Source organism: Porites lutea, chromosome 10, assembly GCF_958299795.1.
Source record: "Porites lutea chromosome 10, jaPorLute2.1, whole genome shotgun sequence".
Classification (NCBI taxonomy): Eukaryota; Metazoa; Cnidaria; class Anthozoa; order Scleractinia; family Poritidae; genus Porites; species Porites lutea.
This window is the reverse complement of record NC_133210.1, coordinates 10886350-10912179: the sequence shown is the minus strand read 5'-3', so window position 1 is coordinate 10912179 and position 25830 is coordinate 10886350. Positions and strand designations below refer to the sequence as shown.

Below are 25830 nucleotides of genomic sequence, written 5' to 3'. Positions count from 1 at the left end.
TATAAAAATACACACGGTTGTCCTGTCAGGTTATCCTATCGCAAGGCAACTTAGTAGCAGCCTTTCCATGTCTTTTCTCCGCAGACCTGCTAAAGAGGCTGCTGTGGGAGCCATCGGTCGCATGGTCACTTCGACTCCATTTCTTAAAGACCATGCAATCAACGCCAGCTCTCTGGAATCCCACAACACCATGCTGGACTCCAGGGTCAGAGGAGGCCTCTTTTACTTCACTCGTGGTAACCGATGCAGTCGGCAGGTATAACGAGGCGATGGATACAATTGCGAGTCTTGTTACACAAGAACAAGTAGAACGCGAGCCCCTTAAATATCAGCTAAAAACTCCATTGCAAAACTTAAGCGATGGGGAACAGTTGAAAGTAGTAAAAAAGGGTAAAGAGGACTGCTTGCACGTATGTAATGTAATTGCCCCAGGTAACGGGGGAGGAGCTCTTCGAGTCAATGATGTCTGTACAAAGATACGGTGTATGACAAGCTCAGAAGAGACTGGGCGGAGAAATTTCGTACTGTTGATAAGGACGAAGAAAACAGAAGCGTGCCTGTAGTAGTTAGAGAGCAGCTTCACGAAAAGAATGAAAAAGGCAGATCCCCACAGTGCAGTGACTTAAAGACTGGATGGGCTCTACACAATCCCCGAAACGAAGCTGTGCGTTTTCCTACCGAGGTTAAACAGTACCTAACAACGAAATTTGACCTTGGAGAAAGAACTGGCATCAAGGCAGATCCCGCAAAAGTGGCAGCTGATATGCGAACTGCAAGAATCCCAGATAGTTGTCGAATGTTTGAAAGGAAACATTGGCTCACAAATGGTCAAGTGCAGGGATTTTTTTCGAGGCTAGCGGCTTCGCGAAGAAGCAAAGCACATCGAAAAGCGCTCAGTGAAGACGTACAGGCAGAAGAGGAAGAGCAGGAGAGACGAGCCGTCCTGGAAGAGGTGGCCACCCACCTTGGTCCTAAGCATCCTATCTGCTATGATTCATACTGTTTATGTGACCTTTCACACGAGAAGAAACTTGAAACATTTAGCGTTGCTATGCTCAAGGGCATGTTGAAATACTTTGAAATTCCTTTTAGTTCTCGCGATAGAAAAAAAATCTTGTAGCGAACCCATCCGAATTTCTTGACGGCTGTGTCTGTAACCAACCGCATTAACGCACAAACCGCTATTATAGTATTAAAGTAACAGGGTTTTCCAACCTCGAATTCAAAAAAATCGTGGAAACAGTTATTTTTCAAAAACTTGAAAAGACGTTTTATGACCTTTATCCTTTTTGAAAAGTCGAATTAGAAAAGAACATGTTTTTGTCAACGGTATTAAAAAAGTACGTACGCGTGACAAGCTAAATAACTTGACATTCACGCGTAGCCAGCGTGACGGGAAAGTAACACTCTTCAGATGATTTGAATTTCGGCTGCATTCTACCGAGTGTTTTTAATAAAATGTGCAATTCTTTTGAACAGAACTCTCTTTCGTCAAATACTTATATGCTTAACCTGAATGAAAAGCTTTTCCTTTCTTTGTTGATCATGAAAACCTACGACCAATTCAATTGAATGAAATTTTGTAAACAGCTTTTTAGAAGTAAACTTATAATAGACGACAACTTACGCCGGAATCGATAATTTCGGCTATTAAACTTCACAACTTCTATTTTCGTGTACCATTTGGCAAGTTGTTAGTTATTCACAGGTCATCTTGAACAATAAAAGCTACTTTTTAATATATTTGCTCTCTCGGTTTGATTTTCAGTGGGAAAGTTCGCAATCACCAAACTGCTTAAATTACGTCATACGCACGATTACAGTGAAATATTACCCAACTTTGTCGAACTCTTGTGCTTCGGAATCAACAGTGCCCAAAAATGTTTTTCTTGATTTGGATACACTAGCCCTTTTACTGAACAGCGATAGTGACCAAGACTCCAGATAACGACAGACTTTCGAAAAAAGCTCATTTTAAAACTAGGATAACCGCGCATTTTATTCAAGGACTCTTTACGTGGTATTTTCAAAACATCATAACTCCTTTTTATGAAGTCAGAATTTAAATATTTTGCCTTTTTTGAATAAAGGAAGCATGAATTAAAATCATACTTTTGTTTTATCTTATTTAGATAAAAGCAAAATTTTTGCGAGCCTTGAACAAAACGCTTAAATTTGACCTTCAAAACGACGATCATGACAGCTTTGGACCGTCCAGGCAAATCGCCGGCCAAATTTTTTTTAAAAAAGCACTAAAAAAAGCACTATGAGCCAAACAAATTCGATTTTTGTTAATGGAATGGACTAATTATGTCGCAGAAAAAAAATGAAGGAATTCTGTTTTCCGCGGAAATTCGAGTGGTCGGTTCTTACACGAACCGCCTCTTAAAGTCTAAATAATACCTTTCTTATTTTCAAAGATGTTTAGTAAAGTATATTAACAAACAACCGACGCGCTTTACATGATTATTTTTTTATCATGATGGAACCGTTGCATGAATTGTCGAATTGACCAGATTGTCAGATTGTCGTATATTGATCGTACAATACGCAAAATTTATATTAGCTTTCAAATATCTCGCAGAGTTTTTCTAGGCCTTTCTGCCTTGACAATTCACGCGCAAAGAAAGTGTCTTTTACTTTCAACTCTTCAAACGATACATTGATTGTTCTTCCTCCATGCGCAAGCTGATCACGACGGCGGGAGCAATTTCTTAGACGGATGCAAAAAGTACTGTGGGGTAGGGAAGTGATGGAGCGAAAACCACCCATATCTTTTTATTAAGAATATTCTTTATAAAGCTATTTAGATATGTTTATTTTTCAGTGAAATATTGAAAAAGGAATGACCTGGAGGGAGGGGCCATCTCTATTGTTTTCATGTGTTTGTCTGTGACCGATTCATCACTGCCATTGTGACGTCACTAGCCTGCGTAGAGAACGGGCGCGCGCGAGGGAGACACGCGAGGCATACTAACGGCCGAGTGCCAGTCGGGTTGCTTGCGCAAATTTGCAAGGGACACTATGGTCATTCGAACCAGAAAGGTTGGGGAAAAGGTTAAAAACTAGGCAAATAGATCATAAGTGCGTGGACTTTGTTGTATCTGCTTGCGTAAACCGTCGTGGTATTTTGTGTCCGAAATTGTGTAATTTTGTTTTTAAAATTTGTGTCGCGGGCCCTGTTTACGGGACCAGCAAAAGCATGAAATTGGCAACGTCTAGTCTCCAGAATAGGAGGTTCGATTCAGAAGTCAGCCACGTCTATATTCCGTTTCTTCTTTGCTAATTAAATCGACCGTACTTCTCATCAATCCCTTCGAGTGCGGGGTTCTGTTTATTTCTCAATTCTCCACTAAATTCAGTACAGCTTGTTTGATTGATTTTCTACAACGATCGGTCCTTTGAACCCAAAATAATAATGCGAAATAGCTTTGATATACGAGCTTAAGCTATTTTTTTCAAACAGCGTCTATGGCAGAGAAAAATGGTTTTAAAAAAACAAATTCACTTCGCCAAAAACTGAGTGGCACAGTAGTGCAGTGTTCAAGGAGTTGCTTGCACGTGCAGAAGAACGAGGTTCGACTCCCGGCGAACGTGTTTTCTGTTTCTTTGTTGTACAATATTTTATTCTGTGAGGGAATTTTTAAGTAGTTTGTTGAGCCAGATGTAGGAACGATATTTACCCAAAAATATGCACGTACTCAAGATGGTATGCAAACAATGAAATCTTAGGCCAAGACTAAAACAAATAGCTATATGCCTTTGCCAAATAATCAGGACTAACATACCAGATTCAAATTTACCAAAATTACGCATTAAAATTATAAACTGAACATAAGATCCTGCCATGTTCCTGACTGCGATTACGGTAAACAAAGTTTAACCCTTACAATACAGAATCTTAGTAGTTGGACTGGTTTTCCACAAATTAGCATAGAATCGAAATGGAATGGGAAATGGGAAATATTTTTGGGATGTAAACGAATCAATCTTGTTTTTGTTTTTAGTGCCTGTTGTGCGCTTGAGCCAAAAATTAGACCTTTTTCGGCAAATCTATTTCGATCCTTCTTTCTTGTTCTCTTTCTTAGTTTTGTTGCCCACTTTATCGTCATTCTTTCCTACGGAATATCGGCTGGTTAACTTCCCAGGAGGAGGAGAGTTCTATCTAGGAAGAGTAATAGGTGAATACTGAAATTGGCAGTGGATTTTCAGTTCCCCAAATTGTTAGTCTGCCGGTTTTGGTGAGAATCTGTCCTTCCTGAACCCGTAATTTGCCAACTTAATCACATAAATTAAACTGCAAAACAAACTGGGATCAATTCTGTGAAATATTGTTTGCCGAAGCCAAGAAAGCGTTACTTAACATTATTTCAGTAAACAAAAGGAAAAAGAACTAATTTGTTTTCACTTTCAACACACTATTAAATTTACATAGCGATTCACAAAACTAGTTTCGTCAAACGACTCCCTCTTCAGTTGATCGCCACAGTATTCTAAATAACAGACACTCTACGTAGCAATGCATAAAAAATGACCCCTAGTAGTAATTGAGTTACAACAGTCCTTAGGATGCGAGCGTAGTTCCATTTACTTCTTTTTTTTTTCACGCGAAATGACCCGATCCTTTACCAAGCCACGGCTTTCTTTACCGGGAGAAATGTCTTTTACAAAAGTGTGTGTAACTGCACCTTATGAGCTGTTTATTGTTTATTGTTTATTATCATTTTACCATACAAACAAACATATACGTATAAAGTTTAAAAGAAGATGAGGCAAGGGAGCCCAAGGAATCCAATAAGGCTTGTGAATAGGACCCCCTTATTATGTGATATAAATAATAAATAAGAAAGCGGCGTTTCACCGTTGACTGTAAAACCGTTTCGCGCATTATGGTTTCTATTCTAATTAAGTTCGACGCTCAAGTCAGTTCGACGTTTGACTCAGCAGTCGAACTTAAGGTCCACCCAAATCGTAATTTACTTCGTCTCATGATAAGTTCGACGTGTTACCCCCTCGTTAAGTGAACGATTATACTACCTAATTGGTAGTTAATTTCGCGTTTTTAGCGATTGTAAAAAAATCGCTAAATTAAAGACCCGCGAATATAACCACGCGAAATTTAAAACCTGTGTAGAAAATTCAAAACATACAAAAAATATTAACAATTTAGCAACAGCAAATACATTATGCTCAACAAATACACAAATTGTTGATTGGTTTTACTGGTAAGTTCCATTTTGTATCTTCAGTTGTGAAATAACGTTAATTGCAAAGATTTCACGCATTGCTTGTTCCAGTTTATCTAGAAATTTTAAAAAGTTCAGCCTTTTTGAAAAATAAAATCAATTTGAGAATGCTTTAATCGCGAAATTTAATGGCCTTTTTTCATATTTGCCTGTTGAAATCGCGCAAATAAAACCCCGCGAAAAACTATCTTGCCAAATTCGCGGAATTAAGTTTTTTTTTTCTTTCTACTTTTTTCATGAATTTTTGCGGCGTAGGTATCTCGAGTACTCGTGAATTTTATGTTTTTGTTTTCCTTTCCAGATTGTTCTAGTTGTTACTTTGAAAAATACCAAGATTTACCAACCAGAGGAGCTCACGCCGTGGAACATTTCACCATTAATGGAAGTCTTTTTCTAGCGTTTGCCAACTATGAAAGTGACACCGCCGGAAAATACAACACAGATTCTTTTATCTACAAGTTCAACGATTTGACTGGAAAATTCTTTCTTTACCAGACCATAGGCACACATGGAGGGCATGACGTGGAATATTTTACAATTTCTGGCGAACATTATCTTGCTGTTGCTAATGATTATAACGGAACTACGCACAGACTAAACTCAGTTATTTATCTTTGGAATGGAACATTGTTTGTTGCCTTTCAATACCTTTCAACGATAGGCGGAGTCAGCTTTAATTTTTTTACAATAGCGAAAGAACCTTTTCTTACCGTATCCAATCTCTATGATGGTGTTACGTACAGTTTCAACTCAGTCATATACAAGTGGAGAAACAACACGTTTGAAACGTTTCAGGAGATAGCGACAGAGGGAGGTCGTGCAAGTGCTGCGTTCGTAATTAACAATGAAAGCTACATTGCCTTTGCAAACGAAGTCACGTCGGCATCGTCAGTAGTTTATAAGAGAGAACGGATGCACTTCGTCAAACTGCAAGACCTTCAAAAGCATAGAGCTATGGATATAAAGTCCTTTTACATTAATGATGATGTGTTTCTCGCCATTGCCTCTCAGCCAGAGTCATACATTAACAAGTGGAATGGAAATCAGTTTGTCCAATTTAAGACTATCCATACTTCTAGGGGCAGGGCCCTGCATCCCTTTGCTATGTGCGGTCAAACTTTTCTGGGTGTGGCTGATCGACGCACAACAAAGACGGTGTTGTATCGCTTCTCCGCCCTTGGCCAGTTCACAAAATATCAAGAGCTTTCGACCCTTGGAGCCATTGATATGACGTCATTTGAATACAAGGGTCATACATACCTGGTTATTGCTAATTCAAGAAATAGCAACCAAAAGAACATTAAAAGTACGGTGTACAAGTGGATCTAAAAAGAATGCTTGTACATTTATTTCCCCAGTATTACTTCACGTAATTAGGGACTGTGCAATAATTACCTGGAGGGGGGGGGGGAGGGGGGTTGGGAAATGGGTGAAATATGCCCCAAAACTAAGTCATACCCCCCTACCCTTTAAGCAAATATTAATTTCAAACCCCCCTCACATAATGATAATATTAAGGCTACCCCCACCCCCCCCCCCCCCCCCCTTGAAAAGAAGTCTCCTCCCATTGGTTCCCTCTTACCTAGTTTACCATTCAGGAATTCCTGTCTGATTGAGCTTTTTTTTGAAGCTTAATTTAATCATCATGTGTTTTATTTACCATACTTTAAATTTTATATTGTTATTAAAATTTCAACTGTTGGGTTTCTCATTCTGCTAAATTATGACGCCATGTGTGCTAACACTGGCATCTTTCTTTTTCATTGAATAACATTATAGTGCTACTTTTGCAACTTTTAATTAAAGTTTCCTGTTTTATTAAATCCTAGTGCAAATAAAGTAGCACTGTTTTAACATATATAACAGAGGCATTCCTTTCCTACTGCATGACAGATAGGAAAACAACAGTTCATAGATCAGAACACCTTAGAGTTGATAAATTTGTCAGTTTTATTCCAATGTTAGTATTTATATTTGAACTCTAATAACTCTTCCACTACTTTTCTAGTTTGCAAAAAGGAATAAAAAAGTAATGCCTCCCCCCCTGTATGCATTAAATTTTACATTCAACCCCCCTCTCTCTCTTGTTGTCATTTTCTTCTATGCCCCCCACCCCTCTAAGTTTCCAACCCCCGTCCAGGTAATTATTGCACAGTCCCTTGCCCTAAGTCAAGTCAAGAAGTCGACTTTATTTAGGAAGGGTAGCCTTATCAGCCATTGGCTGGTATCAAAAGGGCCCCTGCGTAAATAACGACTATACGATAAAATTTTAAAATGACGATTTTAAAAAGTGAATAAAAGGGAAATTACATATCTTCATAAAAATCACAAAACAAATAAGAGAGCTATCGAAGTTACCTAAGTATTATATCAATAAGAAAAGCTAAAATGAAATCTAAGAAAGTTTCTTAAAAATGAAAAGCGACGTAGCTTCTTTTATTGATGTCGGTAATTATTAAAAAGAACCGCCCCTGAAAATGTAACTGTGTTTTTTCCTAGCGTAAACTTATCGGGCTCGGTAGATGAATGTCGTTTCTTTGTCTTGTCTTGTAAGTGTGAATAGTGCGATTTCTAATAAAATAATCCGATAAATATGGAGGAACTTATTTATTTAGACATTTAACTTTCCTTTGTGTTTCCAAATCCACTCACCGTAACATTTTGAATGATTCTTCTGTCGTTGCCTTTCTATGTATTATGTGTGCTGCCCTGTTTTGTAGACGTTGCAAGTTGTTGCTGCATCCAATTGACAGCCCACCCCTACGGTGGCCCAGAAGGGTCACACATGCAAATTAAAAATGTTGCTGCAAATTAAAAATAGTACATGCAAATTAAAAATTGTACATGCAAACTAAAAATATTACCTGCAAATTAAATAAAGTACATGCAAAATAAAAATTGTGGTGCAAATTGAAAATAGAAAACATATTGATGCAAATTAAAAATGAAAAGTCCTGAGCGCGCAGTATGAGTGAAGAGGACCTGGTCCGAGCCGTGCGACCTGGCCTTACAGCCGTCGGCCCATTCATGTTTCATGTTTGTAATATTTTTAGTTTGCATGTACAATTTTTAATTTGCATGTCCTATTTTTAATTTGCAGGTAAAATTTTTAGTTTGCAGCAACATTTTTAATTTGCATGTGTGACCCTTCTGGGCCACCGTACACCCCATACCATATCAGTGCAATCAAAAATCGGCTGTACTAAACAATTATAAACGCATTTAGCAGCTTTTAGGGTAAGGTAAGGTCGTATGCGGGACAGCAGGCCGAGACGCTTGCTCACTTTGTTACAAATCAATTAATATTCTATATGCTCGTTCTATGAGAGATTCTCATCAAGTGTAACCCCTAAGTAACAAAACTTGCTCGATACTCTGTCAATTTCTTTCCAGTAAAGTTGTATTCTATGGTCTGAACAGTGTTTCTGTCTAGTAACAGACAGCGTCCATTTTATTGTTTAGATCGTTTTCTAGAACCTGCTTGATGATTTCTGCGCTGGAGTCAGAGAAGTAGATGATTGAATCGTCGGTATACATGCCTATTGATGACTTAAGCAAATTAAGCGATTTCCAAGAGTCCCTTATATAGTTGTTAAAGATTAGCAAACCAAGAAGCACAATGTTAACACCTTTTTGAACAGTAGATTCACTTTAACGCCTTCCAAACTATAATGTGGTGTTCCAATTTGGTAAAATTCAGAAGAGAATTGGTACTTGAGGCTGAAAAAGTTTGAGTTTCCGAAAGGCTTTCACTAATTAGAAGGAGAAGAAAAAAATGTCCAGTTGAGTCCTCGAGAAACAAAACATCCAATTTTCCAATTCCACCAAATTCTTCAATTTCACGTAAAAGAGATCATGCACCAATTGCGCTTTCTTTCTTAGTGAGATTTAGAATTTCTGAACCCCGGGCCATAACTGTAATCTATTTATACTGAATTTCACAAGGATTCAGAATTTCTGATCCCCAATCACGGCAAGGAACAAAAACGGCTATATCTTCATGGTTGTAAAAGTATTCAGAATTTCTGATCCCCCCGATCAGGTTACAGGATAGAAACAGCTGTCTATTTATGATTCCACAAGGATTCAGAATTTCTGATCCCCCATCACGGCAAGGGGCAAAAACGGTTATCTGTTCATGGTTGTTAAAGTAATCAGAATTTCTGATTCCCAAGCAACTTAAAAGAGAAACAACGTTTATTGACTTATAAAGGAATTTACAATCTTAACAGATCAAAATTAAAAAGTTAAAAAAAAGAAATGTGATTTTCAAAAGACCCAACTACTGGGAGTCATCATTACGTTGAGACTGAACTTTTATATCCTCAATAAGATGCCACTGGGCATTCTCCTCCGTCCATTGGTCAATATAAACGGACGGCCTTTTTATTCTCAATCCAGCCAGCAATCCATTTCCTGAAAATGAGATAATGAGAAACACTGATGTGAATATCTTTTGTAAGGGTTGAAGCCAACTCATGCAAGAACTCATGATTAATGTTGGTTTCCATACTGCATTCTTGCAACCAATACTTTGCCACTTTACTTAAACAATACAATTTCAAAGCATTTCCTGAAACCATTTGCCTGTGCTTGATGCCAAATCAAAGAATGGGCAGTCAGTAAAGGGTTTCCAGTGGTGTTGTGGTTGTCACACAATAAAACAAAAACCATCTTTACCATTTCCACTGCCAATGTCCAGGATCAGATCCCCCTCCTTAGAAAACGTTCCAAGAAGTTGTTCATACACCTCCTTTGGCTGTTTCCCAGCTTCCTCATTTTCCATTAGAAGCACATTTGTTGTGCACCTGTACACATGTCGGTCCATCATTTTTCTCGCCACTGCCCAGTGCCCCACAACAAACGCATCTACCACCTCAGTCATGAGAAGGCCTGAAAGACAAATTAATGCAACAATTAACTCACTTTTCAATACACAATGCCTTATTCTTTCATGACATAGATTTAGGGTTGGAATCCTTTCGGTTACAACAAAATGAATTCGGTGCTCCATGATTGTAACTACAGCTGTAATACCAGTACCATAAAAAATCAAGCTCATTTTACTGTTGGTGGCAGTATGTCTTACATCAATGACAATCCTCTTTATCTAGCAGGATATTTTCAAAAGAAAATTGAAACTACCGGTATTATATAATTAGTTAATTGTTACCGAATAAACTTTGCATTTGAAATTAAATTCGACTCTCAATCTCAAAACAGAGCAGTAATAGTTACTGGTGAGTATCTAAGTGAGCCAGTTACAGTATGGCACTTAAAAACTTTATGTCATATTCTAAAGTTCCTGTGCAGAGTATATATACAAACAAGAGTATGACACCCTTCAAACCCCTTAATTCCCAATAGTGACTTGACTGATGTAACTCTGGCTGATGTCAGACGATTTTACTTGACAATGGGAGACTTCTTGCGTATTAATAAAGGGTTTAAAACAGTGTCTTTAACCCTTCAATGCTCAAGACTAATAACTGAACAACGATTGAATCGTTCATTCAATTCATTTACCTTTTGCTCTTGATTCTCTTTTCTTGTTTGTATTAACTATGAAGCCTTGCTGAGACTTGGCAGCTCCAGATGTTGTCAGCGCTTCTGCTACAAGGTTAGAAGCTCTGACAGGGCATATTATGATGACATTGAATATGGTCACCACCCGCTTAAAATCTATGGGGACGACCATATCGACGATGTCCCCAACTTCTTTCACTACATCCTAGTGAAAAGGACATTAACTGTAGTAAATATTTGTTAATGATGAGGAGAAGCATTCGAGAATAATGAAAATGGAGGTTGGACATTGGCTGGGAGAAACAATAGAACAAATACAATGAACAAGAAACAATGTTCCCACAGCCCAAAAAACAGCAGAGGTGCATGTCACCAAGATCTAATAAAAAGTGAGGTTTAGAAGACATGAAGACTCACGTCCACATTGTGTTATGATTTGTGGTTTGCCTTCTTATCATGCTATTGTTAGCGCTGTCCTACATTCATAAATCCCCCCCCGCCCCCCAAAAAAAAGTAGGTTGATACAAACAATTTAATTGTATAGGCCCCAGTATCTGCACAGAAAATGAAAAGAATATGAACACATTTGAATTTGCTTAAGATTACATGCACACAATGATTACCAATATCACACATCTTTCCACCCAGACCATTCATAGTACATGTTTGTGCTGTACCATAAGCAAGACTTCAGATATTCTGGCAAGTACAAGGGTACAGCACGGTGAATTTTGAGTGGTGAATGTGGTGGATAAGCAAACCAAATGACTTAATCACCAAGTTGCAGCTCGCTACATTCACAAATCGAGATCTGGAATTCAGTGAGTCCGTAGAAATGGTTTTTGGTGAAGGGAAGCATAAACACACAAGCACCTAGCCTGATGAACACGAGAATGAAATATCTAATCAAGCAGACAAACAGGTAGGGATCATAGTTTTTTTTCACTGAGTCAGCTCTAACTTGAATTCTTGAGCGAAGCCTTTGGCTACGTTTAAACGGCACTGAGAAAATTTGGGCGAATAGCGTTTCAAAATTTGATCGTCAGAATCGAGTTCAATTTTTAGCTAGCTGGTATGGTCAATTTGACAGGCACGGTGAGCAACCATGAACGTCCGTATTTTGTACCTTAAAGGCGTGTCTACAGGGATGCGTGGAAATTCAGTTAGCAGACACCATTTTTGATTTGGTAAAGTAGCAAATTGCACATGTATGGATAGGTGGTAAAACTATTAAGACAAGTTGAAATTCAACCTAGTGCGTCAGTCCCGTATGAACAACCGAAATTCGAAAATATTGAACGATTCTGTTTGAAGAAACTTTCTCTTATTTAACTTAACTTGTACATGCTCTTTCAACTTGACCTATTTTGCTATGTCACTAGTTCATAATATAATTTAGTTGACAATTAAGACTCGTTATCTTGACATAACTCAGAAAAAGTGCCTAAGTCTGTAATATCAGTATAATATCCATTGGTATCTTTACATTGTATTGAGTAATACATTAGCTGTTATTGGTCTTTATTTGCGACCTCAGCACAGTGAGCAAACGAATGACCACAGAATTTGTTTTCTTTTCTGCATATGGTGCACAGTTAAGTCATTTTAATCACTTAATCCAAAAATTCAGTTCTATTTTACCCCCAACTGAGGCTAGTTATGACTAGTCTGATAATTCTCTAGCTAATGGAAGTGCTCAAAAGATTCAAACTGCAATACATTTAAATCGTCACCGTCTCTTTGAACGGTATACTACTAATTACATATTCCCCTGGAGAATATTTTAGTCCAATAATCGAATTATTTGTTCACGTCCTTGATCTTCAGGATTACCACCAGTCGTACCAGAGCAACTCAATATATCATCCACTTTTTTCCTTTCTCGTCTTGTTCATTATCGGACTTGCCTTTCCCCTGGTCACCCTCGATTCATAGGGCTAAAGAGCTAACCAACAGTACGAACCTCATTTCCTCCGATAATAAGATGTACGTTAACATAAGTCTTTCTTATAAATACCTATTTCCACTGACATGTCACCTACAAAAATATTTTTCAAAAAAAAAAAAAATCGCCTAATATTTACCCGTACAATTTTGTCCATTTCCTGTGTATCCTGAATTACATGTACAGTTATGAGAACCAATGGTGTTATTACATGTCGCGTTGTAATGACATAAATGGTTATTGGTTGCACATTCATCGATATCCGAAATATTCAAGAACATACAATACTTCATGAATGAGGTAATAAACTCACTAGAAATGTGCTTTTAGTATTAAGAAAGATTATTGCACAAGATTTATGACCTTTCAAAAAAAATGAATAGAAGAAATTTTAACCAACGACAAACAGAGTTGGCCTTTTTACGGACAGTCAGAGACCTAGAGATAAAGAACGGGAAAGAGGAAGAACGGGCAAAGAAAACGAACTTATCTTCAGGCAATGAGGAAGTAAGCAGATCGATCGAGCCAGAGCTGACCTGATAGACCGAGAGACACACAGACTGACAAATAGGCAGGCAGACAGACGGACGGAATGAAGGACTGACAGACGGACAAGCATACGGACAGACAGACCGACTAACTGACTGAGAGAAAGGCAGACAGACAGACAGACAGACAGACAGACAGGCAGGTATACAGGCAGACAGACTGACTGACTGAAAGACTGACTTACTATCGCTACTGCACTTTCGCAGGTTTGTTTTATAAGTTGCATTGTATAGTAACGGCACACCAAATCTGTTCAAGAAGCTACAGTTGACTTAAATCCACCTTTAATGTTATTTTAAAAATATCTGAGAAGTAAGAAGGTGCCTTATTTTACCAGTGCACCATGTTCCATTTCCGGTGTATCCAGGATTACATGTGCAGTTGTGGGACCCAATGGTATTGTTACAAAAGGCATTGGCATCACAGTTATCGGTGTTGTTTGAACACTCGTCAATATCTATTGCACAAAAAGAAATGTAGCTTAGTTTTTAATTTACTTCCACAAAAACACTACCTGTAGGCTTACCTTGAAATTCTCGTGATATGACTCCACTGACACCAATACGTAAATTGAAACTGAATTAAAGAGTTTCCTAAGCGGTCTTAAAATCATTGAATGTTAATCCTCAGTAGTGAATAGGGCTCCACTAGGTCCCGACCAATCAGAATGCAGCAGAAATGGTTGTGAACCAATCAGAATCAAGCATTTAGCCCATGTGACCAAAATGACGTCACAAGCTCCCCTATTTGGGCATCCAATTCACGTGACCCCATGGGGAAAAGAACATGCACACACAAGAGGTTGATCCACATTCTTCACATAGTTTTAATGACCGCGTAAAGCCTGGTAACAAGCGGGACGCATGCGCAGTTCAGCCCCAATCCCCTCGTATCACCGGAAGTCAACAAAAACACACTGTATAGAGGTCAACATCATTTAATACAAAAACAAGTCTCGAGAATGCCCTAAGTTACATCCGGGACGTGTGTGACGCCCGAGTGACGTCACGCCCTTGACATTAATTGGTAAATGTAATAAATGGTATTTGCTTCCTGGCTGAAGGAGTCATGAGCAATGGATTAGGCCATAGAATGCAATGGTTGAATCCTGTCATTGACCACGGTTTGATTAAATGGAAACGTAAATTATAACGGGTGACTGAAACGAATTAAAAGGAGGGTGGTTAGAGCCAAGAAGCAAACTGAATAAGAAAAACTCGACCATTGGTATGCACGAGGCGGTGTCTTACTGTCCAATGAATGACTGGAAAAACAAAAAAGACTTAATTACAAAGTGGGACGTGTGTGACGCCCTCGTGGTGTCACGCCCGGGAAAGATTGTCTACAAAACAATTCTATTAAAATCCAGTCTTGGTTAAAATTGAAATGCTCTAGGATCCAATGCGTTACTGGAAAAAAATTAAGGTCTTAGTTTGAACATCCAGCAGGGGTGGCGCCACCATGCAGACCTTCCCCTGCCGGGTGTTCAGAATTCCCAATCCATGCTCTCCATCATGGCACAGCCCCGACAGGGTTCATGGAGGGTGGACACGTGCCGTAAATAAATCCAGCACCGTTTACACACAAAATATAATTGCCCCGTCAGATTTTGGAGGGACCTCGAATGTTGGTCCATCACCTGGGCAACGGCTGAAAAAGGAAAGGGAGATAAATGGCTCGCATGACAAAATGAGAATCTGAAAAACGAAAAAAGACATGTTTTTTAAGGACGGGGTGGGTAGCCCATGACTTGCAACATCTCGCACCAATAACAGGGCACGTGTAAGTCGCTGGCACGACGAAAGTTCAAATAACAACGACAACAGAGTAATTTAATGGGTCTCGGAAACGGAAGAGAAAGCCCCGATCCAGTGTACCACTGCACGATGCTGCCGAGGAAACACCATGCAGCGGAGGTACCATGAACCCTGTGGGTACTGAGAATGGTATGCGAATCTACAAAAGAAATTAATAATAATGCTGTAAGCTCATGAGTAAGTAATTGATATCGTCTCGGAGCCGGTGGTTGTTCTTGAGGAAGAAATGCGCACCTAGAAAGCAGTGTCATTACAGAATTGAATGAGATGTGGAACACTATGAATATGGTATCGTTGTTGCAAGGCAAGGATCCACCCCCATTCGTCAATAGTAGAAGTCACATCTAAAACGTTTCATGAAGACTAATTACACATCGAACAGTACTATAATGACATCGCAATTGCACGGGTCTAATCCATCCTCCATAGTGTTTTAACGTATAATGAAAGCCTACAAAGAGGTGGAAAGTCGAATCAAGATGGGAATACTGGTACGGAAGAAACCGGATTGCAAAGGGCGGATCCATTGCGTGTGATGACGTAACAGGCAATGCGTGCCTGTAAAAAAAATTAGTTAAAATTAATCCTCTAAAAAGCCCAGGGCAGCCAAATCTGGTTCACCCACAGGACCTTGGCGCCGGAGAAACGAATTAATTCTAAATGTCATGCGCAACGGCCAATCGTCCCAGTCTCGATGGTTGGGGTCCCCACTCTGCACATAGTCGACTATTTCATCTTCGGTGAGGGACCCCTCCCGGTTGCCAGCAATGATATCATCCAGTCTTAAACCATCCATCATCCGTTCACAATGATTGCAAACCCCGCCATGAGTGGGATGGGCGACCCACTGATAAATATGACACACTGGCTGATTCTCCACAAACTCCCAAGAATCTAATAAAAAATGAAAATCAACACGAACAGGTTGGGACCCAGAACCGCGCGGCCCAATTGAGTCGAGCTCGTCGAGGGCAAAGGCACAGGTGGACAGGCCACAGCACTGTGCGTAGAAACTCAAGCCCCTTGAACACGTCTATGAATCAAAAAAAAGGTATAAGGAAAAGGGACCCACACCCGAAAAAAAAAAATGAAAGCCATAAAACTTACCAGCCATGCGACGGCGATGGACCTCATGATCCAATTTCCGGGCAACGGGGTGGTCCCAGGGCAGCGTTTTCGCCCAATCCCTCAGTTCCTCATGAGTACAACGTCTGACGAGGGCGCGCAGACATTCCTTGCCCATCGGGAGGCGGTCCAACATCTTTAACATCTCAAATAATATGGCGATTGGCACCGAGTACAACACAATCGATTGGAGCGAGCTCACCATTTTGACCAGCACAACTGAACAAACTGGAATGAACCCACACAGGGCGCGCAACGTGATTTAGAGACTCCACTCAGGGATCTGATTGGTGGAGAGCCATCACGTGGGGATAGTATGAACGAGAGGAGACTCTAGGGGGTACCCCCCATGGGTACACCTTTTCATCCCTGGACCAGGGGGTCTAGCGCGAGTGTGTGATTGGTGGATACCGGAGGATAAACAAGGGGAACACCGCGTAGAGAGGTCAGTTGCCTGAGTTTTGCGCTGTCAAGATGGACTGCCGAGGGTTGGTCGATCCCCAGAACAAACCGTTTGGCCGCGTGATGCCGTTAGAGGTGCAGATTAAGATCATGTTTTGGGTCCATTGCTTCTACACCATGGACAAGCAAAAGAAGGTGGTACAGGAGTTGAAGGGTCTACCCAAATGCGACATCACAGGTTTCCCACAACATCTGGGCGAGGACCGTTGGTGGAACCAAGTAGTGGTGCGGTTGCACGCCCCTAGGGAAAATGGCTGCCACCACTGCCACCGCCTCATGGATCACCGGTTATCGGTAAGGGGAACGGTGTTGTTGTTGTTGTTTTTTGGTTTTGTTTGGTAGACTGAATGGTCTTTTATGTCAGGATTTCAGATTGGCATGATGGTGGAGATGGCACGTCAACCCCCCAATCTCGACCGCTTGATGAATGAGGGCATTGCCTTTGTCATTGACACCTTCAAACATCAGATCCCCAAGTGTCCCCTTGGAAGACTCCCCGTCATGATTGGCAGGAGGAAGGCCTCGTACGATACGGTGGACAAAGTCATGAGACGCTTGGACTTGATTATGAATACCATGTCAGCCATGAATTTTATTGTCGTTGATATTCATTAAAAAACAAGTGATATGGTCTGAACCGTGTTTTCTGTTTAATGTTCATGTACGTTTAAATAAAGCCTCCAGGGTGGGATAGATCGCCTGGTCTTCTTCCCGCGTGCCTACAATGGCGGTCTTGTCTTGGAGGGTGGGGAGCGCGATACTGTCCTCGGTCATGCCTTCATATGGTTGATATTGACCTAGGGTGGGATTCCACCATAACCATTCTTCCCGATCCACATCAAACACATAGAGGGGTTTGCCTAAGAGCTGGGCCATGACCACACTCCAGCCTGTCCCACCCAATAGATGCTTGCGACACTCGTCAAAATAGCCCACGGCCAAGACTAAAGACGCCGGCTGGATCACGTGAACATTCCGCTGGATATACTGGAGACTGATGGGATGATGCACTTGTCGACCCAATCGAAACGCGGCCTGGGTCACGGTGGGGGTGGCGGCATCCAACTCCGATTGGGTCAAGGGCGCGAGAGACTTGGCTCGAGGGTGACAGGGCGGGATGAGGACCACACACGCATGCCCATACAACTGACATAATCGTTCCACATGCGTGTCCACGCCTTTAGCACCGCCCGTGTAAATAGTCAGCGGCATGGTCTATCGAAAAAAAATGAAACACCGTGTTTTAGGGTGAGACAACACCAAGAGACCCACTTTGTGGAGCACCATGATCGCTTACCTTGGATGGGAGAGCACTGTGATGAATGAGATGACCGTCGTGCCACCTCTGGTATTATAGCGGAAGGCGTAGGCTCTGATTGGTGGACCCTCCGATCACACCACCCTCACGAGTTTCAAAGGCTGAGTCAGGATTGGTGGAAAAAAGATCGTATGAGGATCACGAGACGCAGGGACATGGGCTATAAAAGGCAGGTCAGACGTGCACCCAGCGTCATTCCGCCCAGACATGGAACGTCAAGCCACTCAACCTGCCGCGGTGCCCTCAGGACGCAAACGACGCCGAGTGAGTAGTAGTAAGAAACCCAAGGGGGAAAAGGAAGCCCCAGCGCCAACCACTCGTGAACGCGAGATGATCGGTTTGCTCCAAACTGAAGCGGAGGCATATCAAGCGCAAGCCCTAGAAAGGAAAGTAGAACCGAACCCCACCAGTAAACTCGTGATGGCCCTGAACGCCCTACCCCGAGCAGACCCACCACCCACACCTTCCCCCATCGTCTCACCTGACCCCTCAGTGAACGACTTGATGAAGGGCACCCTAAAAGATTATGAGGAAGAGTGTCTAGAGGAAGGGACGTGTCAGACGGATCCTGCCCAGGAAGAACATCACCTCGACCAGATGGAGACCCAGTTGAACGAGCTCCTGTATGAAACGTGCCCCTTTCATCCTTGTGAATACATCTATTGCGTCAACCCCCACACCCAATTTGGCCAATTGAGGTTCAAGTGCCCCCAAAAAGGATGTCCCGTGTATTTGTTTGAAGAGAGTCGGGAAGTGATGATGGAGAAATTGAAAGAAGACACGCACCCTCAAGTCCGTGCCCGAGTGCAACGAGGGGAGCTTAAGTGCAAATGTGGGTTGGTCCCTAGGATGAAATTGAGCCGGACCAGCAAGAATTACCAGAAAGTGTTTTTCAGTTGTGGGAGCTTTCTCCCAGGACAAGACCCCTGTGGCTACTTTCAATGGCTCCATGGCCCGCTGTGGTGCCCCCGAGAACCAACGCAACCCACACTGAGACGATGGGTCAATGACAATGGGAAGGCGCCCGTAAGACCATGGGGCATTCCTGCAGTCCCCCTGCTGAAAAACCCTGAGATCCAAACCAGAGAGGTTCTACCTATCCCCCTTTTGAAAGGAAAAGGTCATGAGATGGAGACAACCCCACCCTGGGAGATGAACTTTGTGGAGAGGAATAGGCCGTGGTTCAATCAGTTTGGAGAAGCCGCCAAAGCCCAGGAGCGAGCCTTTGAGAGCAGGCGCCATTTGCATAAGAACTTTGGTAGCACGGGGTTGTTTTGAAAAAAAATCATGTAGGTGTGTGAAAAAAACTATTAAAGACAGAGATTGGCTAGGATCGTGTGTCAGTGTCTTGATGTCGTTGCCACGCGCTTACGAAGATCCCCAGCAACCCGGGGCCTTGGGCGGGGTCCAACCCTTTGCCCAAGCCCATAAATTGAAAACCCCGCAAGCGCAACGGATTCTCCAATCGGTGTTGAGTTATACCCTCCACAAACCCCGACGGACGCGGTTTCCCACCGCACCCACGTTGGTCTTTGACCGAGACGAACAATGGCAGATGGATTTGGTCGACATGCAAAAACTCCGTCGATGGAATCAGGGGAACAACTATTTGTTGACGGTGATCGACGTCCTGTCCAAGTATGCCTGGGCCGTCCCCATCAAATCCAAAAGCAGCACGGAAATGATCCGAGGGTTGGAAAGGATTCGTCGACAAGCCTCGCCGCGACGACCGCTCCGCGTGCAGACGGATCAAGGCAAAGAATTTTTGAATAAAAAGGTGCAAGCCTGGTTCAAACAACAGGGGTGGCATCATTTTTACACGTTTGGGGATAGCAAGGCCTCCGTGGTGGAACGATGGCATCGCACGTTGAAACAACGCATGTACCGTTATTTCACCGCTCACAATACGTTACGGTACGTGGACGTGTTACAACCCTTGATTCATACCTACAATCACACCCAGCATCGCAGTATTGGGATGGCCCCGCATCAAGTCACCCCCAAAACGGTCCCGGACGTGTGGGACCGACTCTACGGCTCGCGTTTGGACCAAACGACCCCACTGCCCAAATGTCGAGTAGGGGATCGGGTGCGTCTCAATAAGAAACATCGTCACTTCAAAAAAGGGTATTTGCCCGGGTGGACGGAAGAAGTGTTTGTGGTTACGCACGTCCGTCGTCATCCGATCGTCACTTATCGACTCAGTGAATGGGACGGCACGCCTATAAAAGGCACGTTTTACGAACCCGATGTTCAAAAAGTGCAAGTGTCGGACGACTCGTTATTTCGGGTCGAAAAAGTGTTGAAACGCCAAGGACGCCGGGTGTTGGTCCGGTGGAAAGGGTGGCCGGCCAAGTACGATAGTTGGATTCCCGCGTAAACATGGTCCGCGTCAAAATCACCCCTCGAAAAAGAAAAAAGCGGGTGCGGTTTCTAGATGAGGTGCAGGCGGACTCCAGCCGACCGCGAGCCAGTTACACCCCCACTCCCACCAGCGACGCCGACGTGCTGAAATTCATTCAGAAGAAAGCGGCCGAACAACGGCAAACCCAACCGTGGTGGGAAAAGTTGGCCAGTCCGACCAAGCAGCAATGGGCGTACGCCAATGCCTACCATCGAGCCGAAGAGTATGCCAAGAAACGAGGGGCCTTGCGGTCCCCACCCAAGAAAAAACAACACCGCCTGTGCGCGGGTCGTCATCCACCGATGCGCAAGAAGAAACCCCCCAAACCCAAGACTTGCATGACCCTGATGGAATTGGCCCGGGCCTTTCCCAACATTGCTCAGCAAGTGTGTTTTCATCCCAAACAATCCACCTTCAATTCGTTGGTGGGACGCGTCCCTCGCAGCAAACAGAAAGTGAACCAATGGCTATAAAAGGATCCTGACCCTGTTCAGAGGGGACCACTCCTCTTCAGGATGAACGAGATTAAACGCCTGACACTGGTCAGCGATCCCACCAACGAGTTTCCCAACAATGCCAACAACAGTTTCAAGGTGCGATTGCCCGAACGGCTGGTGTTACCGGGCGCGGGGTGGCATGCCTCCTTGATGTCCCTGACGGTCCCGGATCAAGGCCAGAGCAATGCCATCATCGCCGCGGATCCTCATACCAAAGTGGTTCGATTCAAGTACCCAAAAATCATCCGTAAATGGACAGACACAGGCAACCCATCCACCTCAGGGTATCTGCGTGTAGAGGCTCCTTTACTCAATGGTCAAATCGAATTGGAAGATATCATGAATATGAATCAAATCGTGGCCACAGGGACTGATTTTTGGAAACGCGTGAGTCAAGAAGTGCATAACTATACCATGAAAACACTTGTGCAACAACAAAATCATTTGATGACCCATGATGGCGATTCAAGACCGATCGTGAGCATCAAAAAACACGCGATGCCCCGACTGACGTGGAAAGAGGATGCCCTGGTGATTCATGGGGTGCCCCAAAAGGATTTGACTAACAGCACCCAAGCCAACGTGGTGGAATTTTACATCAACTTGGACATTGCCCTGAAGTTTGGCTTGTTGACCAGAAAGACAGGCAAAACAGCCAATGTCACAGGTTCCTTTGACATTGGTCCCAATTTGCAATTCACGGCGCCTGCAGGCAACTATAATGAGACCACCAGTCCAGTTGGCAGTCAACAACGGCGGTTTTACAATTGGGAAGGCGAGCAGTACCTAGGTGTGAGGCAGACCAGTCGAGCCTTTACGATCATGACGATTGATAATGTGGTATGGATGAGATTGTACATGGGCTTCGAATGGCAGATCAACAACCTGAATGCCTCGTTTGAAAAGATTGTGGGGACCCGTAAACGCACCGTCATGGTCTATTCGGATCTGGTGGAATCCACCGTGGTGGGCAGTGGCAAGTTTCCCCTGTTACGGGAAGTGCAATTGTTGAGAACCGGCGATGGGGAAAGCACCGCGGAACCCCCTGCACCATCAATGGATCAAAGTGCGAGGACAACAATTGGATATCTTGGAAGTGGAAATTGCCAGTACCAGTGGACCCCTGGCCATCTTACCCCCAGGCAAAACCCTAGTGACCATCGGTCTCAAACAGCTATAAAAAGCCCTTCCCATGTCTCGAGGATCCAAAAAGCACCTCGACGTGAACCGACCAAATGCGCGGAGGCAGTTTAACGCGGTACCACACGCCCGTGCTCACCTCGCAAGAGGGCCGGGGGTTGGACGAAGAGTTGATCAAAATAGTGGGACCCCTGATCGTGCAGCAAGCTCAAGCGGGACTGTGAGATATTCAACGAGGCAAGAGTGCCGCGGACACGTGGGCGGATCGAAGTGTGCAACTGAGCCGTGGGTTGAAACGGAAAGCCCCCGCCATGGTGTGGGCGGGCGGCAAACACCAAGCCAAAAAAACCTATAAAAGAGCGACCCAACGTATACGGGACATCTTTGGACGTTAAACATGGTACGCGTGGGTGGTTTTCTCAAAACGCAAAATCGCATTCGACGGCAACGTGCCCGTGGACGGTTCATCTCGCCGTACCAAATCGGGGGCACGATCTTTGGCAAGTCCACCACGGCGCGCTATCCCTTGATGCATACCTCCTCCCGCCTGTTGGACCCGCTCTCCATAGAGAAGAGGATGCTTCGACAAGTGCGCCAGATGAAAGGGGGGGATCTCAGAAAGGTGTTATGGGCCAACCAAGCCAAAGCCAGGAGGCAACGGATGAAAGGGGGCAACGTCTTCCGCAAGTTAAAAAAACGCATCCAAATCGATTTTCCTCATCGCCCTTTTCCCGTCGCACATCCCATTCATGATTGGTACAGACTACGAAAAGGTATAAAAAGAGGACTCCGTTGAACCCCAGGGACAGACCGCATCATGTCGCTCCAACTGTTTGACGTGCCCGATGTGGATTATCGGTACGAAGCCTCTCGGGAGGTGGAGTTTCAACCCGCCTTGACGGGTATCCAGCCCATCACGTTCTCCATCCCGGGCTCCGACGATTATTACGATACCAATTCCCTCCGATTCAAAGTCAAAGTCCGTCTGACCGATCCAGCCGCTGGGTATAATGGGTTGAGCGCTGATTTGACCGCAGCGTCTGATGCCAACAATTCCAAGAGCACGTACTGCGTCAACAATTTTGGACACTCCATCTTTCGAGATATCACCCTGAGCATGAATGGGGTCCTCATGACGGAACAGAGCAACACCTACCATTACAGAGCCTACCTAGAAACCCTCCTGAATTACAACCGAGAAGAAGGAGCCACCAAGTTAGCCCCCCAAGGATGGGTCAATGCAGTCAATGTGGTGAATATCATGGGAGCCACAGGAGCCAATTCGGATATCCCCACCCAAGCGAATTGGAGTGGGAATGCAGAATTGCGTGCCTTGACGAGCCGATTGCTGAGCAAAAATTGGCACACGTTCCTCATCCGCCCCCATTTGCCACCCCTCAGAACAGGCAAATTGTTGGTCCCCAATGTCCAGATGGACTTTGAACTCTTCCTCAACCCCAACACCGTCTACATGATGGGCACCCCCAACAAAGGCACCTTGGTTGCTAAAAAATTTCCAGCCATTCACCCAGAAGACATCAAAGTCACCTTGCTGATGAGAAAAGTGACCTTGAATGCCAGTGTCTATGTCAGACTGCAGAAAGAAAGACAGCTGGGCAAACAAATTGCCCGCTACCCAGTGGTGCGGAGCGAAATCCGTACCTTTTCCTTCGATGGACGAACCACCCAGTGGGAACAAGACAATGTGTTTGTGGGTCGATTTCCTGACCGAGTGATGGTCGGGTTATTGCATTCCAATACCTTCAATGGCGACCTACAAAGATACCCCTTTGCCTTTGAAAAGTTTGGTGTCACCCAGATACGTCAGACCTTGAATGGAGAAGAATACCCTTACAGAACCCTGCAACTGACTGGAGATCAAGCCTATGAAGATCTACTGGGGTACGATCGATTTCTACAAGCCATGGGTGCCTACAATGAAGACAAGATTCCCATGCTGCTGCCTGGTGATTGGGGACAAGGCAAGAACTGCACGTTGTTCCTATTCAACAATGTGCCCAGTGGAAAAGCCGATGATCCTCAGTATCGCAACCCCCGTCAATCGGGCAATGTGCGACTGATCATTGATTTTGCAGCGGCTGTCAATCACAACATCACCGTGTTGGTCTGGAGCGAGTATGAAAACATGTATGAGATCAATCATATGGGAGGTATAAAGTACAACATCAACGGCTGAGATGGATTCAGAAGACAGAAGACACCGGGCATGGAGTTTGTGGCGCTCAGTGATAGGGTGTTGCGAGCGTTGGCCCTAGAAGATCCCACCTTGCGACGCGTGTTTCATGGCGTGTACCCCGCCGACCAGTTACCCCGTTCACCCCCCAAGAGTGTCCGTCAAGCCTACATTGTCAACACCGATCCGGCGGGAGAACCGGGACAACATTGGTTGGGTCTGTGGACGGAACAGAACAAGTGCGAGATCTTTGACAGTTATGGTCTACCCCTGCACGTGTACACCAACCCAGACCTGCACCAATGTTGGAGTCAATGGAAGCACCTGATCCGCAGTGACATGACCCTGCAAGCCCTGGATAGTCAGACCTGTGGCCATTATGCGTTATTTTTCTTGAAAGCCCGAGCCCAAGGCCAGTCGTATCAAGACTTTTTGGGGCAATGGAGTTGCGACAATTTAGTGTTGAATGATCAGAAAGTGGCCGAGCAGTTGAAACGGGTGATTAAACAAGAAGTACAAGATGAAGTCGATGCCCGCCCAGAGGAGGGAGGGCAAAATGCAAAATGTTAGCCGCCAGGCCTTTATGCTTTGTAATCCTTGTGAGTGTTGAAAATAAAAAACATCATAAAACGAGATGTGTGGTGAAAGAGTGGTCATTTGAACTCTCATCATGATTACGCGAGGGGATGTCCAGCGTGTGATTGACGCCTTCATGTTAGAAGAAACCCTGTATTGGTGGTTACACCCCATTGAACGGGTGAACACCGTCCAAGGGGTGGATGCCTGGGATGGGTATCATTGGTTAATGGCCCGACAACTGGCCCAAGACCAGGACTGGGTCTCCCTCAAACAGTACATGGACACCATGGGTGAAACGCATTTAAGAGAGACGATGGAACAACTGATTCAGTTCGAATCGCCACGACTCTACCACGAGTATTGGACGGCATGCCCAGTCGCAGACGACGACGACGACGCGCTTCCTCCCGACGACCCCGCTTTCGTCAAAACGGGCGGGGCATCATGAGCGTGTTGGCCAAAGCGTATAAAATCGGATATAAATTGGGACGCAGCAAACGGTATAAACGCATGGGCGCTAAAGGGGCCACGGGTCATTATCGACGTCACCCTTGACCGTGGGAAGGATGATTCGACACCCCAGTAGTGTGATTGTGGCTGGCCCGTCGGGGAGCGGCAAGAGCGAGTTAGTGGAACAATGGTTACGGTACCTTAACGTGTTTCAAGTCAAACCCCACAAGATTGTCTATGCGTACGACCGATGGCAACCCCGGTTTGATCGTATGCAAAAGAAAGATGGGATTCAGTTTCATCGCGGGTTACCGGACCCCCGTCATTTGACCCAATGGTTTGGCCGGACGCGCGGCGGGGTGCTGGTGTTGGACGATTTGATGGAAGAAGGGGGACAGGACAAACGCGTGTTGGATTTGTTCACCAAAGATTCCCATCATCGCAACATCACCGTCTTGTATTTGACGCAAGATTTATTCCCGCCTGGCAAATTTTCCATGACCATTAATCGCAACGCGCATTACATTGTGGCCTTCAAGAACCCCCGGGATCAAACGGGCATACGGACCATTTTACTG

At 44.0% G+C, this 25830-nt stretch overlaps 1 protein-coding gene and 1 pseudogene across 1 annotated transcript; both read right to left on the bottom strand.

Moving 5' to 3' along the window:
- Positions 1-25830, bottom strand: part of LOC140949787 (uncharacterized) — a 181326-nt pseudogene that overhangs the window by 104603 nt on the left and 50893 nt on the right.
- LOC140949796 (uncharacterized) lies at positions 9443-11241 on the bottom strand. The gene is made up of 3 exons (XM_073398928.1): positions 10773-11241; positions 9927-10139; positions 9443-9662 (listed from the first exon to the last, which is right to left on the bottom strand). Exons 1-3 carry the CDS (start codon positions 10942-10944, stop codon positions 9529-9531), a joined length of 519 nt encoding a protein of 172 aa, XP_073255029.1. The 5' UTR covers positions 10945-11241; the 3' UTR covers positions 9443-9528.

Coding starts and splice junctions, on each gene's coding strand:
- LOC140949796 (XM_073398928.1), bottom strand. CDS start 10,944: ATGGTCGTCCCCATAGATTTTAAGCGGGTGGTGACCATATTCAATGTC. Junction 10,140..10,772: donor AAGAGAATCAAGAGCAAAAG/GTAAATGAATTG, acceptor TTTGTCTTTCAG/GCCTTCTCATGACTGAGGTG. Junction 9,663..9,926: donor GGACATTGGCAGTGGAAATG/GTAAAGATGGTT, acceptor TCTCATTTTCAG/GAAATGGATTGCTGGCTGGA.